The sequence below is a fragment of the Podarcis pityusensis genome, assembly GCF_964106645.2.
Source record: "Podarcis pityusensis genome assembly, chromosome: 12".
Lineage (NCBI taxonomy): Eukaryota > Metazoa > Chordata > Lepidosauria > Squamata > Lacertidae > Podarcis > Podarcis pityusensis.
Genome location: NC_138037.1, coordinates 3,377,133 through 3,393,561, shown reverse-complemented (window position 1 = coordinate 3,393,561; position 16,429 = coordinate 3,377,133). Strand labels below are relative to the sequence as shown.

General features: G+C 46.4%; 2 protein-coding genes across 4 annotated transcripts in view; both read left to right on the top strand.

The window, feature by feature from the left end:
- The window catches only part of LOC308459060 (zinc finger protein 653-like), a 78,837-nt gene that overhangs the window by 41,286 nt on the left and 21,122 nt on the right, over positions 1-16,429 (top strand). Inside the window, exon 3 of one of the 3 annotated variants that reach the window (XR_013977816.1) lies at positions 9,324-9,496. The exons of the other annotated variants lie outside the window; for them this stretch is intronic. The gene's annotated coding sequence lies outside the window, so the exon portion shown is untranslated. Of the gene's footprint in view, positions 1-9,323; positions 9,497-16,429 lie in introns of those variants that run through there. 3 annotated transcript variants of the gene reach the window in all.
- TBRG4 (transforming growth factor beta regulator 4) overlaps positions 8,730-16,429 on the top strand; it is a 34,510-nt gene continuing 26,810 nt past the window's right edge. The window contains exons 1-2 of the mRNA XM_080974111.1: positions 8,730-8,855; positions 13,640-14,138. Of these exons, the coding sequence (XP_080830237.1) occupies positions 13,725-14,138 (414 nt within the window). The 5' untranslated portion in view covers positions 8,730-8,855; positions 13,640-13,724. The remainder of the gene's footprint in view (positions 8,856-13,639; positions 14,139-16,429) is intronic.

Below are 16,429 nucleotides of genomic sequence, written 5' to 3'. Positions count from 1 at the left end.
ATCAACGACTTGGATGATGGACTCAAGGGCATCCTGATCAAATTTGCAGATGACACCAAACTGGGATGGGTGGCTAACACCCCAGAGGACAGGATCACACTTCAAAACGACCTTGACAGATTAGAGAACTGGGCAAAAACAAACAAGATGAACTTTAACAGGGAGAAATGTAAAGTATTGCACTTGGGCAAAAAAAATGAGAGGCACAAATACAAGATGGGTGACACCTGGCTTGAGAGCAGTACATGTGAAAAGGATCTAGGATTCTTGGTTGACCACAAACTTGATATGAGCCAACAGTGTGTAAAAAAGCCAATGCAATTCTGGGCTGCATCAATAGGAGTATAGCATCTAGATCAAGGGAAGTAATAGTGCCACTGTATTCTGCTCTGGTCAGACCTCACCTGGAGTACTGTGTCCAGTTCTGGGCACCACAGTTCAAGAAGGACACTGACAAACTGGAACGTGTCCAGAGGAGGGCAACCAAAATGGTCAAAGGCCTGGAAACGATGCCTTATGAGGAACGGCTAAGGGAGCTGGGCATGTTTAGCCTGGAGAAGAGGAGGTTAAGGGGTGATATGATAGCCATGTTCAAATCTATAAAAGGATGTCACATAGAGGAGGGAGAAAGGTTGTTTTCTGCTGCTCCAGAGAAGCGGACACGGAGCAATGGATCCAAACTACAAGAAAGAAGATTCCACATAAACATTAAGGAAGAACTTCCTGACAGTAAGAGCTGTTTGACAGTGGAATTTGCTGCCAAGGAGTGTGGTGGAGTCTCCTCCTTTGGAGGTCTTTAAGCAGAGGCTTGACAACCATATGTCAGGAGTGCTCTGATGGTGTTTCCTGCCTGGCAGGGGGTTGGACTTGATGGTCCTTGTGGTCTATTCTAACTCTATGATTCTATTCTATGAAAACCCCTTAGGAAGCCCCGCTCCCTTTATTGTTGCAAGTGGGCATGTAGGCAAGTTGCAGAACTTTATGCAAGAGTGTATTAGGCATAGGCTGTTGGCGTTGTGAGCCACAGTGTTATAGGAATTCTAACGTCTCATAAATCATATGTTCATAAATTTACAAGGCAAACATACATAAGTAGATAAGCCACGTGTCTGAAATAGTACAGGAGAGCAATCCTGAAGTCATTTTGACTATCCCAAATTGATCTCAAATATTTCTCTGCACGAAATTTGTCACAAAATTAAAAGACGCCTGCTTCTTGGGAGAAAAGCAATGACAAACCTAGACAGCATCTTAAAAAGCAGAGACATCACTTTAAGGGATTAAAACAATTTTAGAAGTGGCAGAAAATACTGGCAAGATTTGTCTGGCAGGGAAAGAGGCCAAGAATAAAAATGAAGATCTTGGTTGTTAAAAAAGAAAGAGGTGGCTTCAACCTGCCAGACATGAGTATCTATTATGAAGCAGCATGCTTAATCTGGGTAAGAGACTGGATTAAATTAGAAAACGCAGACCTTCTGGATCTAGAAGGATACGACAACAGGTATGGGTGGCACTCGTACCTGTGGTATGATAAAGCGAAAGTCCACACGGGTTTTTTAAATCATATAATCAGAGGACCCATATATGAAGTATGGGAAAGAAATAAAAATTTGTTAGAAAAAAAAACCCCGTGGTGGATATCACCAACAGAAATATTAGTCATTAAGAAAGTTAACATGGAACGAAAGAGAGCCACATATGAAGAGTTTATTAGAAAGACTGACCAAGGTATACAAGCTCAGTTGCTGGAGACACCAAAAGGTAAGATACAACAGCTGTTGGGAGTAAAACTAGGGAGTAAACTGGCCGGACCAAGGACAAAACCCCTTAGGAAGCCCCGCTCCCTTTATTGTTGCAAGTGGGCATGTAGGCAAGTTGCAGAACTTTTTGCAAGAATGTATGAGGCGTAGGCTGTTGGCGTTGTGAGCCACAGTTATAGGAATTCTAACGTCTCATAAATCACATGTTCATAATCTAACAAGGCAAACACATACATAAGTAGATAAGCCACCTGTCTGAAATAGTACAGGAGAGCAATCCTGAAGTAATTTTGACTACCCCAAATTGATCTCAACTATTTCTCTGCACGAAATTTGTGATGGAATTAAAAGGTGCCTGCTTCTTGGGAGAAAAACAATGACAAACCTAGACAGCATCTTAAAAAGCAGAGACATCACCTTGCCAACAAAGGTCCGTTTACTTAAAGCTATGGTTTTCCCAGTAGTGATGTATGTAAGGGTGATTTTGTGTATGAATAGGGTGAGCCTGTGACCTGGATTCAGGAATTAAACCATTTACCATCACAAGAGAATGGCCAGGCTGCCCAGGTAAAGTCATTCACAGGTTTCCTGGCAGAGAAGTTTTTTTGCTATAGACTGCCCCTCCCTGTGATATATTTCTGCTGGGGAACCACCTCTTTCTGTGATGTATGTATGATTTTTTGGGGGGTGGGTCTTGAGCTACAGGGGAGGCAATTTCAAAAGTATAAGAGCTTGCACACCATTGTTTGGGGTTCCTTTCCTCCCTCCCTGCGTGGGGGGCCCTGTTGCAACAGTTTTAATAAATATCAGGCTTCCTAGCTGCTTTGCTTCTCAATATTCTCTGGTTGGCCTGTTATTTTCTCCTACCGATAATGTACATAAGGACTTTATATGGGCTCTTGGATACCCCATAAGGGAAAAAGGAACAGTTTTCATTTATAACAGGAAGAAACAAGTATATAATGTTAGGAGTCATTCTGCAAAGAAACAGAAAAGACGATTGTAACTTTAAGAACTGTTTCTGCGAGTGGTTTTCTAGGCTGCTTAGGTACAGCTGGTGAGGAGTACAAAAAGGGGAGAAGTTGCAGTTTGAATTTGCCTGCAAAGAGAGAACGTCCACATGCTTTGCGTTGGTTGTTCTTGTATAGCTGTAATAAAAACTTTGAGTGTTTTACAACGTTCTCGTGGTCCTGTCTTCTGCCACCAGAAGAAAAACTCCCTCTAACATATAAGCCCAAAAGAGGTCCTCGTAAGGTTAGCACATTAAGGTGTAAGCGAAGGCATTATAAACAAAGCTAAGTTGCTGCGTGTGATTGGCAAGGTTCAGGGAGAGCAGGATCATTCCTGCAACGTATGCAGATGTCAATTATGATGGGAGAGCCATGGTTAGGGAAGTTTAATGTTTTATTGTGTTTTTAATATTCTGCTGGGAGCCGCCCAGAGTGGCTGAGGAAACCCAGCAATATGGGAGGGGTATAAATAATTATGTGGTTCAGCTTCCAGGTGTTGGAGCATGTGCAGAGTGCCTATTCAAACACACCAGTGAAGTGAGCCAATGAAAGAGAAAAACACCAGACTGTTTGGGTAGGCTCAGTCCCTTTACTGACAGTACAATGCAGTTCCACAGCTTATAGGTTATGTACAGTTGTAATATATAGTATTTCCAGCTGCATTCTCACATGCTTAACTAGTTGCAGGTGCAGAACAAACACCCAAAATTATCCAGCACACCTTTGGGTGTGTTCTTTCCAAAGGGGCGACACCCAAATTTGTTGATATATGGATTCAACTGTAATAAGCAAGTCTTTGTCCCAATTTGGGCCTTGCATTTTAAGTCAATACCCCCCCCCCCAAAAAAATACAAAATGAACCATCCTTAATGAAGAAAAGCCCAAATCTTTTAACGTAGGAGAAGTGGTAGGCCAGTCTCTCTCAATTTAAGAAAATGAAAGCAAAGTGTTTCCGAGACAGATCTAGTAGAAACCATTTGATTAAAGTTTGGAAATCTCTTTGGGACTTTGCAGCATACAAGTTTTGTTTCTTATGGACCTGAAGCTGCTTAAGGTAATTGTGTGTAAAGTAAAAAATAAAGCAAATAATTCAGAGGCATTTGAAGCAGACTCTTTCCTATTAAAAAGTTCCAACCCCAGCAGTGTTTTTTGCTCTAACGAACAATACAGCTACGCTTCTAGTATTTCAAGACAAACATTTCCCCAAATAACTGAACAGCATACACTTCCTATAAAAAAACCAATTTAAACCAAGTGGTTTGGCCAAAAAGCAATAAAAAACATTGCAGGTAAGTTGCAGCACAGCACAGCTGTTTGGCTCTATGAGTGCATATACTGTTTTCACAAGGCTTCTCAGCTTAAAATTGAACTGGTATCCCTTTGCAAAGTTTTGTGAATTTAAACAAAAACACATCTCCACATTTGCCACAACCTAAGCCACCCAAAAGTTATTTGAGTATCTGGGAATGTGGAATAGCCCTGGTCCTGTGTTTTGCCAGAATGAAGGTGGCAACCCTAATTATATTTCAAATCCATGTTGGTTTGTGCCATGCCTAAGCCACAAACTCAAACAGATTTCAGTTCTTATGCTCATGCCCAGCCTCCCTTCTCTATTAAACTGAAGGCACATTGATCCACCTATGCAAATTTAAGAGAGCCCAAGATTTACCTTGAAATTTAAGGTAAAGCATATAGGCACCCAAAATTCTTCTCTAGCAGGTTCATTTGGCTCCCTATGCCTTTTGCCAAATTTCTTTTTCCTAAAAAAAAAAAAGTTGGAAGCCTCAAAATTGTTGAAAGGGAAAGGCGTGAGCTTTCTAAAATAACATAAAATAAAATAAAATACTGATATTGTTGCTTGGAAATAGAGGTCATGACCACACTACTGGGTCACCCCACAGCCTTGGATAAGCATACAGCTTCACTACCAGGAAAATTATAACAGAAAAAATAGCCCATAACATGCCAACCGCCTTTTAAATATCCCTACCCACCCACCAGCCCCACAATCCCTTATTAAATGGAGAAAACCGCGCCTGACACTCCTATTTATAGCACTGGACCGCCTCTGGGGGTGTGGCTTATCCACCCCTCCCCGCCTACTTTCCTATTCCCCCTATCCCGTAACTCAAGCTGACCAAAGGTCCCGCCTCCAAACCACCATTGGTCGGCTGTTATGGAAACGAGGGAGAAACAGGCTCCCTAATGCCCTGAGTAAAGATGGCGAAGGCGGGCCTTCCGGTCTTCCTTTCTCAGTAGCCAATAGGCCTGGGCCACAGGAATGAGAGAAGGGAAGGGAGGTGCCCATAGAGATACTTTTTGAGTAGAAGCCTACCGCATGGTCTGGGTAGGCACATTCTGAGCTCTCACGATGGAAGGGGTTTTTAAAAGACTGAGATGAAAGCTTCAGGTAGGTAGCCGTGTTGGTCTGACGCAACATATATATAAATTAAAAAATTGACCGTATAGTTAAAACTATGGTTTTCCCAGTAGTGATGTATGGAAATGAGCTATGCTGTGCAGGGCCACCCAAGATGGACAGGTCATAGTGGAGAGTTTTGACCATACGTGATCCACCTGGAGCAGGAGCCAAGAAAACTCCATGGACAAAGACAACATCCTACTTACCTTATATTAATCCACTCCTCACGCCATTTTATGTCGCTTCCCACCTCCGCTGCTATTGATCTGTATGGAAATCAAAAGGTGTAAGAGTCAAGGCGGTCCTTTCGTTTGAGGTCTCACTCTGTTTCATTAAGTGAGTGGGGACCCTGTTGCGACAGTTTTTCCCCCTTTTCTGTTTTTGTCCAATAAAAGATCAGGCTTTGCTTTTTCCAAATCCTGGTGTGGTCTCTGTCATTCCCCAACCGGTACGGAGCCTCCAATCACGCTCCTTCCGCGGTCCCGGTCCTCCTTCTGAGGTAGGGACCCCTTGGGGAGGCAATAAATTTTTTATTTCAAGACCAACTACGTTTGTTCTTGGTCTGAGCTTTCGTGTGCATGCACACTGCTCCAGATGCACTGAAACAGAAATCCCCAGACCTTTATATATAGTGGGATGAAAGCTCTACTACACCGATGGAGTATTGTTGTTGTTTTTTTAGAGCACAATTTTTATTAATTTAAAAAGACTACCAGCTTTTTGGTTGGACAGTGTTCTCGAAGCTACCAGCATGAGTTTGACCCAACTGCGGGAGGCAGTGGAAGACAGGAGTGCCTGGCGTGCTCTGGTTCAGGGCGTCACGAAGAGTCGGACACGACTAAACGACTCAACAACAACAAACCAGCTTTTAGTACAGTTCCATGCAGTAGCTTCAATACAGGTGCACAGCAATGTTACGGTAAAATCTGGGTGCGGGGCTACTCTGCCACCCAGCTCGTTGGACTAAGTCCGCGGGTCCCTGCGGAAGAAAATGAGCTCAGCCGGAGACAGGAGCAAACTGCAGAAGATCCAAGTTTATTGCGCAACAGGTTCAAGGCGAGATTGAACAGCGAGAAAGGGGTGACATGAACTTTTGAAATTTCCCTCCATGTCCCAGAATACAGTGCAAAATACATCCCAGTTACATCATGAATACATTAAGAAGAGGTTGGGTTACACAGATTACATCACGAATACATTAGGAAGAGGTTGGGTTACACCGGATTAACATATGGAGGAGGGAGGGGGGAATATGCAGAGCTGGAAATATGCGCAGATAAGCACATCCTGAGAAGACAATGGTCCATGTATGCATAGTCTGTCACCTGGCATCGCCCAGAGGAAGGGCTTGGCAGAGCGATTTGACAGGATTAGGGTCTTGACACCTTGCTTGAGGGATTATGGAGGACAGGGGAGGTGTCATGGAGTCCTAGAGAAATTGAGCAAATTGGCACGTTGATTTTCTATGAATTTTATAGATTTTAGTCCGTTTTGACATTGACAATTGGAAATAAATGGATATATTGTAGCGAAGAAGAAGGTGAAGAAGACATGCCCCCCCCTTCCGTATCAGCAACAATGTTATAAAGAACAAAGTTTAGTCAGTTAAAGGGGAAGGTTGCAGGGAAGGGTTGTGGGGTGGTTTTTTTTTTTGCAAGATTAAGAAAGCAAGATGAACTAGGGAATGTATCAAGTTTTGTTTAAATCACAGTTCTCCAGACCTTTTGCTTTAAACAAAACTTATGCTGAAGGGACAGGATACCCAAATCCTGTCTGTGAAATCACCCCAGGCCTCAAAACTGTCCAGAATTCCTTTTGTCTCCTAAAAATCCAAAACAGCTTTTCTCTGCTTTCCTCTGCTCTATCACAAGATGCTGTGCATAGGCAAAATGTTACTTTTAAAAGCAAATGAATAGCCTCTGTCAATGCCAAGAATATTCAGGCCTGAGAAACGAATCTTCTCTCATTCAGTTGCAACATCTTGGGACATGCTGAACCGCTCTCATTCCCCCTTTCCTGGGAAGAGTCCAAAATAGTCCCAAGACAGCTTTCTGTTCATGCTCAGAGGAACTCATGGCGCAGGACTCCTGGGAAAAGGAGGAGAAAGGGGGAGGGAACTGGAAGGGGTATATATGCTCTGTGCACGTGACTGTGAACTCGTGCATGCTTTTTGTGAGTTATCACACTTGCTCCTTCTACCAGTTCATGGATGGTAGAAATAAAGCTTTTTCTCCGAAACTATTTCTTGAGTGTCTGTTGACTCCCACTTCCCTTTCCCGGGCGCAATATTTTTCCCACCCGAGGGCAAAGCCTCATAAGGCTACATTTCTTGGTGCGTTGGCCGGGAAAAACAGATTCCCTGAGGATAAGGGATGTGGGTTCCAAAGCCTCATAAGGCTACAATGCAACCATACATTGTGACATTATTCCAGTTACAGATGGGTAGCCGTGTTGGTCTGCCATAGTCGAAATAAATTTTTTTTCCTTCCTGTAGCACCTTAAAGACCAACTAAGTTAGTTCTTGGTATAAGCTTTCGTGTGCATGCACACTTCTTCAGATACACTGAAACAGAAGTTACCAGATCCTTCTATATATTGAGAAGGTGGGGAGGGGTATTACTCAGAAGGGTGGTGGGAATCGGAGATTGGCAGATAGCTGAGATGAGCCTGCTGACGACTCTTAACGACTGTAATAGGTCTTACAGGAAAAGGCAAGGGGTGAGAAGGTGAGAAATGGCTTAGTCATGTATAATGAGATAAGAATCCGATGTCTCTGTTCAGACCAGGTTTCTCCATTGTTTTAAGTTTGGTAATGAGTTGCAATTCAGCAGCTTCTCTGCTGAATTCAGAGAAGCTGCTGAATTCAGAGAAGCTGCTGAATTCAGAGAAGCTGCTGAATTACAACTCATTACCAAACTTAAAACAATGGAGAAACCTGGTCTGAACAGAGACATCGGATTCTTATCTCATTATACATGACTAAGCCATTTCTCACCTTCTCACCCCTTGCCTTTTCCTGTAAGACCTATTACAGTCGTTAAGAGTCGTCAACAGGCTCATCTCAGCTATCTGCCAATCTCCGATTCCCACCACCCTTCTAAGTAATACCCCTCCCCACCTTCTCAATATATAGAAGGATCTGGCAACTTCTGTTTCAGTGTATCTGAAGAAGTGTGCATGCACACGAAAGCTTATACCAAGAACTAACTTAGTTGGTCTTTAAGGTGCTACAGGAAGGAAAAAAAAATTATTTCGATTGTGACATTATGTTAGGGAAAATAGGGACAAACACTATGGAAAACACTTGTTGCAAATTCGGACTGGAAACACCGACGGAGTATTGTGTGAAATATTTCCCCCCCGCCCCCCCTGCAGCCCAATCCTCAGAATCCATGTTGATTTACCAACTTTGTACCCCGCCCCGAAGCAAGTCCCACTGAATAAATAAACTTTAAAAAAATCGATTTCCCCCAACCAGGAAAACACCTCTGCAACAAAAAAGTCTACGGTGCACCTTTCAAAGGGATCCGTCGCGCGCGACGGAAGTGACGCCATCGGCGCGCGACGCTCCCCCTCTCCCGGCGCTCTGGCGGCGCCTCAGTGCACGCGCGGGCAGCCGGTTGAGGTCAGGCGGCCCAGAACCTGAGCTGAAGCCGCGGGAGGGTGAGGACCGAGAACGATTAAAATAGAAGAATGGATAAGCGGAGGAGGAGGAAGAGGAGGGGGCGGGGCAGGAAACCGGCCTGTCACGTGTTGGGGGGTTGGGGGAGGGGCTGCCGGGTTTTTTGGGGGGGGCGCCCCCCCTCCCCCCTTTATTCCCTCCTGGCTTGCGGGGATCGGGGCCTCCTTGTCGCCATCGCATTCCCCTCCAGGGCCTCAGCCCGTCCCGCTGCCCCTATGCTCTCTTTATATAGATATATCATTTTTTAAATTCATTTTCAATGTCAATCCAATAATAGCCTCGTTATAACAATACCAAAGTATCATACAATTATATACTCGCTTTGCATTGCTTTGGTGCCGCCTGTCCTTCCGCAAAAGGCAGCAGTGCGCTGATCTCTGGCGACAGCAGCGCGCACAAAAAAAAGCAACATGGAAATACAGTGGTACCTCGGGTTACATACGCTTCAGGTTATAGACTCCGCTATCCCAGAAATAGTGCTTCAGGTTAAGAACTTTGCTTCAGGATGAGAACAGAAATCGTGCTCTGGTGGCGCGGCGGCAGCAGGAGGCCCCATTAGCTAAAGTGGTGCTTCAGGTTCAGAACAGTTTCAGGTTAAGAACGGACCTCCGGAATGAATTAAGTACTTAACCCGAGGTACCACTGTAATAAAAAAAAAAATTATTTATACCCCACCCTATGTCTGCTAAGACATAGAACTTGCTAACGCAAGTTAGGAAGGATATCATTAAGCAATATATCCTCTCCTGCCACCCTGAACATTTCCACACTGGTTCCCAGAGAGGAGATCGCAGCAGGTTTATGCCTCCGTGTCTTTGGCTACTGCGCTGAGCTAATAATAATAATAATAATAATAATAATAATAAATTTTATATATACCCGGCCAGAGCCGGGCTCAGGGCAGCTAACACCAATAAAATTACAATAAAAACATAATGGGGGGGGGGGGACCCAATTTAAAATACAGGTTAAAATGCAATTTAAAATGCAGCCTCATTTTAAACGTAGCCCATAGATCAAGACCATAAGGGGAGGGAAACATAAGGGTCAGACTGAGTCCAAACCAAAGGCCAGGCGGAACAGCTCTGTCTTGCAGGCCCTGCAGAAAGATGTCGAGTCCCGCAAAGAGCCACTCCGCAAAGTGGCTTCTTCCCAGCGCCCCTGCAAGGCGGGCAGTGGCAGGACTCGTGTGTTGCGCATTGGGAGAGGCTGGGAGGGAAGCCTTTATCTGGGTAGGGGGGGGTTGTGCGTATATCCTATGTGGGGGAAGAGGTGGTGGGGATGAACATGGAAAGTTTCTCCCTCTTCTCTCTCTCTTTCTCATGTGCCCCAACTGCTGTCACTGCACAAAAGTTGGAGAATGAAGTCTGGAGGGGGGGTGCCCCACCTTTGACCCAGTGAAATTCCTGTGCAATATAGTCGTGATTTTTGCAGGAGAATCATAATCATAATCATAATAATTTATACCCCACCCACCTGGCTGAGTTTCCCCAGCCACTCTGGGCAGTTCCCAATCAAGTGTTAAAAGCAATACAGCATTAAATATTAAAAACTTCCCTAAACAGGGCTGCCTTCAGATGTCTTTTAAAGACAGGATAGCTGCTTATTTCCTTCACATCTGATGGGAGGGTGTTCCACAGGGTGGGCGCCACTACCGAGAAGGCCCTCTGTCTGACTTGTGCTGTGGATAGGGATGTGTGGGGTGGAGGTTGCTTTTCTGCTCATGTGGGATTTCCACGCAAACAGCAGGACCAAATAGGGCTGGGGAACTGGGAGGGAGTTTACCGCAAAAGTGAATTTTGAACTCAGGAGTTCTGCATCTGCAGCATATCCTATCAGTCAGAACGGGGAATTGAAATTGGCCAGTGAGTCCTGATCTCCCCCACTCCGGTAGGCCAAGTTTGACAGATGTGTGGGGCTACTTACCTGTCAATCACCTGACATCACAGCGATACCAGGCGACCAGTTTTTGCCCATGTAATTTGAAATCAAAGGCAGCACCAACAACTAGCTGCTTGTCAGGGCTTGCAAAGTGCTGTGCTGTTGATCAGGAGTTCTTTCAGCCCAGCTGTGTCTTCACCTGCCCCGCAGCTGAAGTCACGTTTTTATGTATTTATTATTTAATAAAACGTTATGTAGCGCTTGATTGTTTTAAAAAAACCTCAAAGCAGTTTGCAAGAAGATAAAGCAAGTAAACTGAGGGAAATAATCACAGCCATGCTTTAAAACACACAAAATACTAAAACAGATTAAAAGTACCTGTACTTTCTAAGCACCTGCGCGGGCTTGTCTAAATTGCAATGTTTTTTAGCAGGTGCTGAAAAGAGTTCTGTGAAGTCTGGCCTGTTGTCAATAGGCTTTGTTGTTGTTTAGTCGTTTAGTCGTGCCCGACTCTTCGTGACCCCCTGGACCAGAGCACACCAGGCGCTCCTGTCTTCCACTGCCTCCCGCAGTTTGGTCAAACTCATGCTGGTAGCTTCGAGAACACTGTCCAACCATCTCGTCCTCTGTCGTCCCCTTCTCCTTGTGCCCTCCATCTTTCCCAACATCAGGGTCTTTTCCAGGGAGTCTTCTCTTCTCCTGAGGTGGCCAAAGTCTTGGAGCCTCAGCTTCAGGATCTGTCCTTCCAGTGAGCACTCAGGGCTGATTTCCTTCAGAATGGAGAGGTTGGATCTTCTTGCAGTCCATGGGACTCTCAAGAGTCTCCTCCAGCACCATAATTCAAAAGCATCCATTCTTCGGCGATCAGCCTTCTTTATGGTCCAGCTCTCACTTCCATACATCCCTACTGGGAAAACCATAGCTTGAACTATACAGACCTTTGTCGGCAAGGTGATGTCTTTTTAAGATGCTGTCAATAGGCAGAGAGTTCCAAAGTGCAGGTGCTGCCACATTAACCATTTGAGTTCTTGCAGATGCTGAACGAGTATTGTAGTAGTGCCCAGTACGCTAATCGAAGTGGGCACATGTGGGGTAAGGCGATCTCGTAGGTAAACTGGTCCCAAGATATTCAGGGCTTTATGTTCTCATATGATGTGGTGGCGAGGCTTTGCCAAAATGGCCTGGTAGGGCGGCAAGTCCCTACTGTGGATATTAACCATCATTAGCAGCTTCAGTTTCCTGAGTCGGTCTGACAAGCCAAATGACATTGCATATTATATGACTGTACACCAGCCTTTTTTATACTAGTTCCTTAAAGTTAAAAACACAACTACTCTTGTGCTGTACAGTGGTACCTCGGGTTAAGTACTTAATTTGTTCCGGAGATCCGTTCTTAACCTGAGACTGCTCTTAACCTGAAGCACCACTTTAGCTAATGGGGCCTCTCGCTGCTGCCGCGCCGCTGGAGCACGATTTCTGTTCTCATCCTGAAGCAAAGTTCTTAACCTGAGGTACTCTTTCTGGGTTAGCGGAGTCTGTAACCTGAAGCGTATGTAACCTGAAGCATATGTAACCCGGGGTACCACTGTATATGCATACTGTATTGCTGGACCCACTGCCCAAGTTCTCCCTGACCTCATTCTTCTTCCACCCTCAGGAAACCTCTGCTGTTACGCAATTAAATAATTGTTCCATTTCATCTGCCTATGCTAGCACTCGGAGCATAATAGTCCTTTTCGCTGAGGGTCTCTTCTGTTAATTCAAAATCCATATTTGTAATCTGCTGGTTGGGTTAATCACATTGATTTTCTCTTAATGCTTTGAGCCCTGGGGGGACAAGTATTTTGACACAGCAATCAATGTTTCCTCAGTAAGTCCCGTGGCTGATTGTTGCCACCATTCGAGAATCTTGATCTTATCCATTCATAATCAGAAAAAAAGTCTCACTGAGTTCAGAGGGACTTACTTCTGGGCAAATGAGTACAGGATTGCACCCTGGCTCGGTTTGCACCGAAGCCAGTGGTGAATCAATGTCTGCATTTAACAGTTTTCTATGCTTTTATTGGGATGCAGGTGAGGACTTGCCGATCAGAAGGTCGGTGGTTCGAATCCCCGCGACGGGGTGAGCTCCCATTGCTCGGTCCCTGCTCCTGCCAACCTAGCAGTTCGAAAGCACGTCAAAGTGCAAGTAGATAAATAGGTACCGCTCTGGCGGGAAGGTAAACGGCATTTCTGTGCGCTGCTCTGGTTCGCCAGAAGCAGCTTAGTCATGCTGGCCACATGACCCGGAAGCTGTACGCCGGCTCCCTCGGCCAATAAAGCGAGATGAGCGCCGCAACCCCAGAGTCGGTCACGACTGGACCTAATGGACAGGGGTCACTTTACCTTTATGCTTTTATTGCCGTAAACCACTTTGATGTATATTTTCATGACATAAAAAGGTAAAGATAAAGGACCCCTGACAGTTAAGTCCAGTCACAGACGACTCGGGTGTTGCTTTACTGGCTGAGGGAGCCGGCGTTTGTCCGCAGACAGTTTTTCCGGGTCATGTGGCCAGCATGACTAAGCCGCTTCTGGCGAACCAGAGCAGAGCACGGAAACGCCATTTACCTTCCCGCCACAGCGGTACCTATTTATCTACTTGCACTGGTGTGCTTTTGAACTGCTAGGTGGGCAGGAGCAGGGACCGAGCAACAGGAGCTCACCCCGTCGTGGGGATTCGAACCGCCGACCTTCCGATCGGCAAGCCCAAGAGGCTCAGTGGTTTAGACCACAGCGCCACCCACGTCCCTTTCATGACATGGTGGTATACAAATATTTTTATCAATAAATTATGGAAAGTCCTCACGAGCTGCCTTCACCTTTTCTCCCTGTTCTTATCCAGCTTCTTGGAGATGAGTTGATGCCCCCCCAGCGCTCTTCCCCTTCCCTTCGTCCTCCTCCTCGCTCCCCGTGGGCCTTGCTACAAAATGGCTGCCAAGCTCTTGCACCGCTGGCATCGGTTCTACAGGCTCTCGTCCCCCTTGTGCGCCCGAGCTCACGTCCTGTCTACGGGAAGCAAGATGGTGATGGCCAGAGGGCCGCCGCAAACCCCTTCCGCCCCGTTGACTGCTTTTAGCCTCTCGAGGCCCACAGACAAACTCTCAGTCAAGGAGCAGGCGGACAGGGCCCCCCCTGAACGCAGCGAGCTGGAGGACATCATCAACTCGGCGTCCACCGCAGAGGATCTCTTGCACTTGGAGGAGCTTTACGCCCTCAATGCAAACCAAGCGGCCGTTATAATCTCCCGACTCTCCCGTCTAGTGGCAGAGAAAAAATTGGACCCTGAAAGCATCTTGCGGGATGTGCGTTTCCAAGACCTGCTTCAAATCATACACAGACAGGTGGGTTCCGCAGCCTGTAAGTGAAAACAGTCCGGTGGCTGCTTGCTTCTTTCTTTCTTTCTTATTGATAGATACCGTATTTTTCGCTCTATAGGACACACCGGACCATAGGATGCACCTTGCTTTAGAGGGGGAGAACAAGAAAAAAAATTCTCCCCCTCTCTGCTCAGCGCCCCTTCAGCGAAGCGGCAGGAGAAACGGAGCCCATCCATTTCTCCTCCTGCTTGGCTGAAGGGGCGCTGCGCAGCTCTCCCTCTCTGCTGAAGCCTGGCTTCAGTGAAAGGAACCTGGAGCCTGCGGAGTGCAGTGGGAACTCGCACTGTGCTCCAAAGGCTTCAGCGAAAGCAACGCGAAGCCTCCGGAGCGCGGAGGGAGCGCTGCCTCTGCGCTTTGGAGGCTTCGCGTTGCTATCGCTGAAGCCAAGGAGCCTGCATTCACTCCATAAAAAGCACACTTAATTTCCCCTTAATTTTTGGAGGGGGAAAAGTGCGTTCTATAGAGCGAAAAATACGGTAGATAGATAATTTATTACGGTCAAAGACCAGCTTATAAAACACACTTGGGGGTACAATCCCAGAAGGAAAACAAACATTTAAAACAACGCGCAACAATAAATTTAAAATTTATAAATGCGATAAGCGTATAGACACTTAAAACTTTAAGATAAGCTACCGCAGAGAGATGACTCAGAGTCGCCCATGGAACCGAGTTTGGGGGTTTTCTTAACAAACTAGTTTGGGTCAGGGGATGGTCTGTGCCTACAGATCTGTACACAGAATCTGGCGACTGTCCGGGTCGTCTTATGATCTTTGCCTAACAGGAAAAGGTCAATTTTTTTCTTATTGATTGAATTTATATACCGCCCTATACCTGGAGGTCTCAGGGCGTTTCGCAGAATAAAATCACAATCTACATAATCAGAATAAAAACAACAGCCCAATAAGACCCCCCCCCCAAAAGAGCCACATTTTAAAAGGATACAGGATGTCCCATCAGGTCAACCAAAGGTCTGGTTAAAAGGGAACGTTTTTGCCTAGCGCCTAAAGGTGTATAATGAAAGCGTCAGGCGAACTTCCCTGGGGAGAGCATTCAACAGACGGGGAGCCACTCCAGAGAAGGCCCCGTTCTTGTGTTGCCACCCTCCTGACCTCCCGAGGAGGAGGCACACGAAGAGGGGTCTCAGAAGATAATCTCAGGAACCGGGTAGGTTCATATGGAAAGAGGCAGTCTTTGAGGTATTGCGATCCTGAGGCATTTAAGGCTTTGTAGGTCAAAAGCATCACTTTGAATTGGGTCCGGGAACTAATCGGTGGCCAGTCCAGTGGGACCAGGATCGGTGTAATATTCTCATACCGTCTTGCTCTGGAGAGCAACCTGGCCACTGAATTCTGCACTAGCTGAAGTTTCCAAACCGTCTTCAGAGGCAGCCCTAGGTAGAACACATTGCAGTAATCTAACCTTGAGGTTACCAGAGCATAGACAACAGTAGTTAGGCTATCCCTGTCCAGATGGGGGCGTAGCTGGGCCACTAGCCAAAGGTGATGGAAGGCACACTGGGCCACTGAGGCCACCTGATCCTCAAGTGACAGCAAAGGATCCAAGAGGACCCCCAAGCTACGAACCTGCTCCTTCAGAGGAAGTGTAACCCCATCAAGAGCAGGCCATCTCCCAGCCATCCGGTCTAGGGAACCTCTCACTAACAGGGCCTCTGTCTTATCTGGATTGAGCTTCAGTTTGTTGGCTCTCATCCAGTCAATTACCGAGGCAAGACACCGGTCTTGCACTTGGGGCCAGCAAAGTGATTCCTCTTCCCCAAAAGGCCTCAGGAATCAAAGCCCCTCAGTGCCTGTTGAGTGTGGGAGTTAGGAGGAGGTTTAGAAGGCTGTGGAGGTGTGGGTTCGAATCCCCGCGCTGCTACAAACCTCTCTTTCAAATCAGAACCAGTGAAGGTCCTGTGTGAGTGTCTGGAGGCGGTTGGAGGATGGATGGCGGCTAATGGATTGAGGTTGAATCCTGACAAGACAGAAGTACTGTTTTTGGGGGACAGGGTGTGGGCGGGTGTGGGGGACTCCCTGGTCCTGAATGGGGTAACTGTGCCCTTGAAGGACCAGGTGCGCAGCCTGGGAGTCATTTTGGACTCACCACTGTCCATGGGGGCGCAGGTCAATTCTGTGTTCAGGGCAGCTGTCTACCAGCTCCACCTGGTGCACAGGATGAGACCCTCCCTGCCCGCAGACTGTCTCGCCAGAGTGGTGCATGCTCTAGTTATCTCCCGCTTAGACTACTGCAAT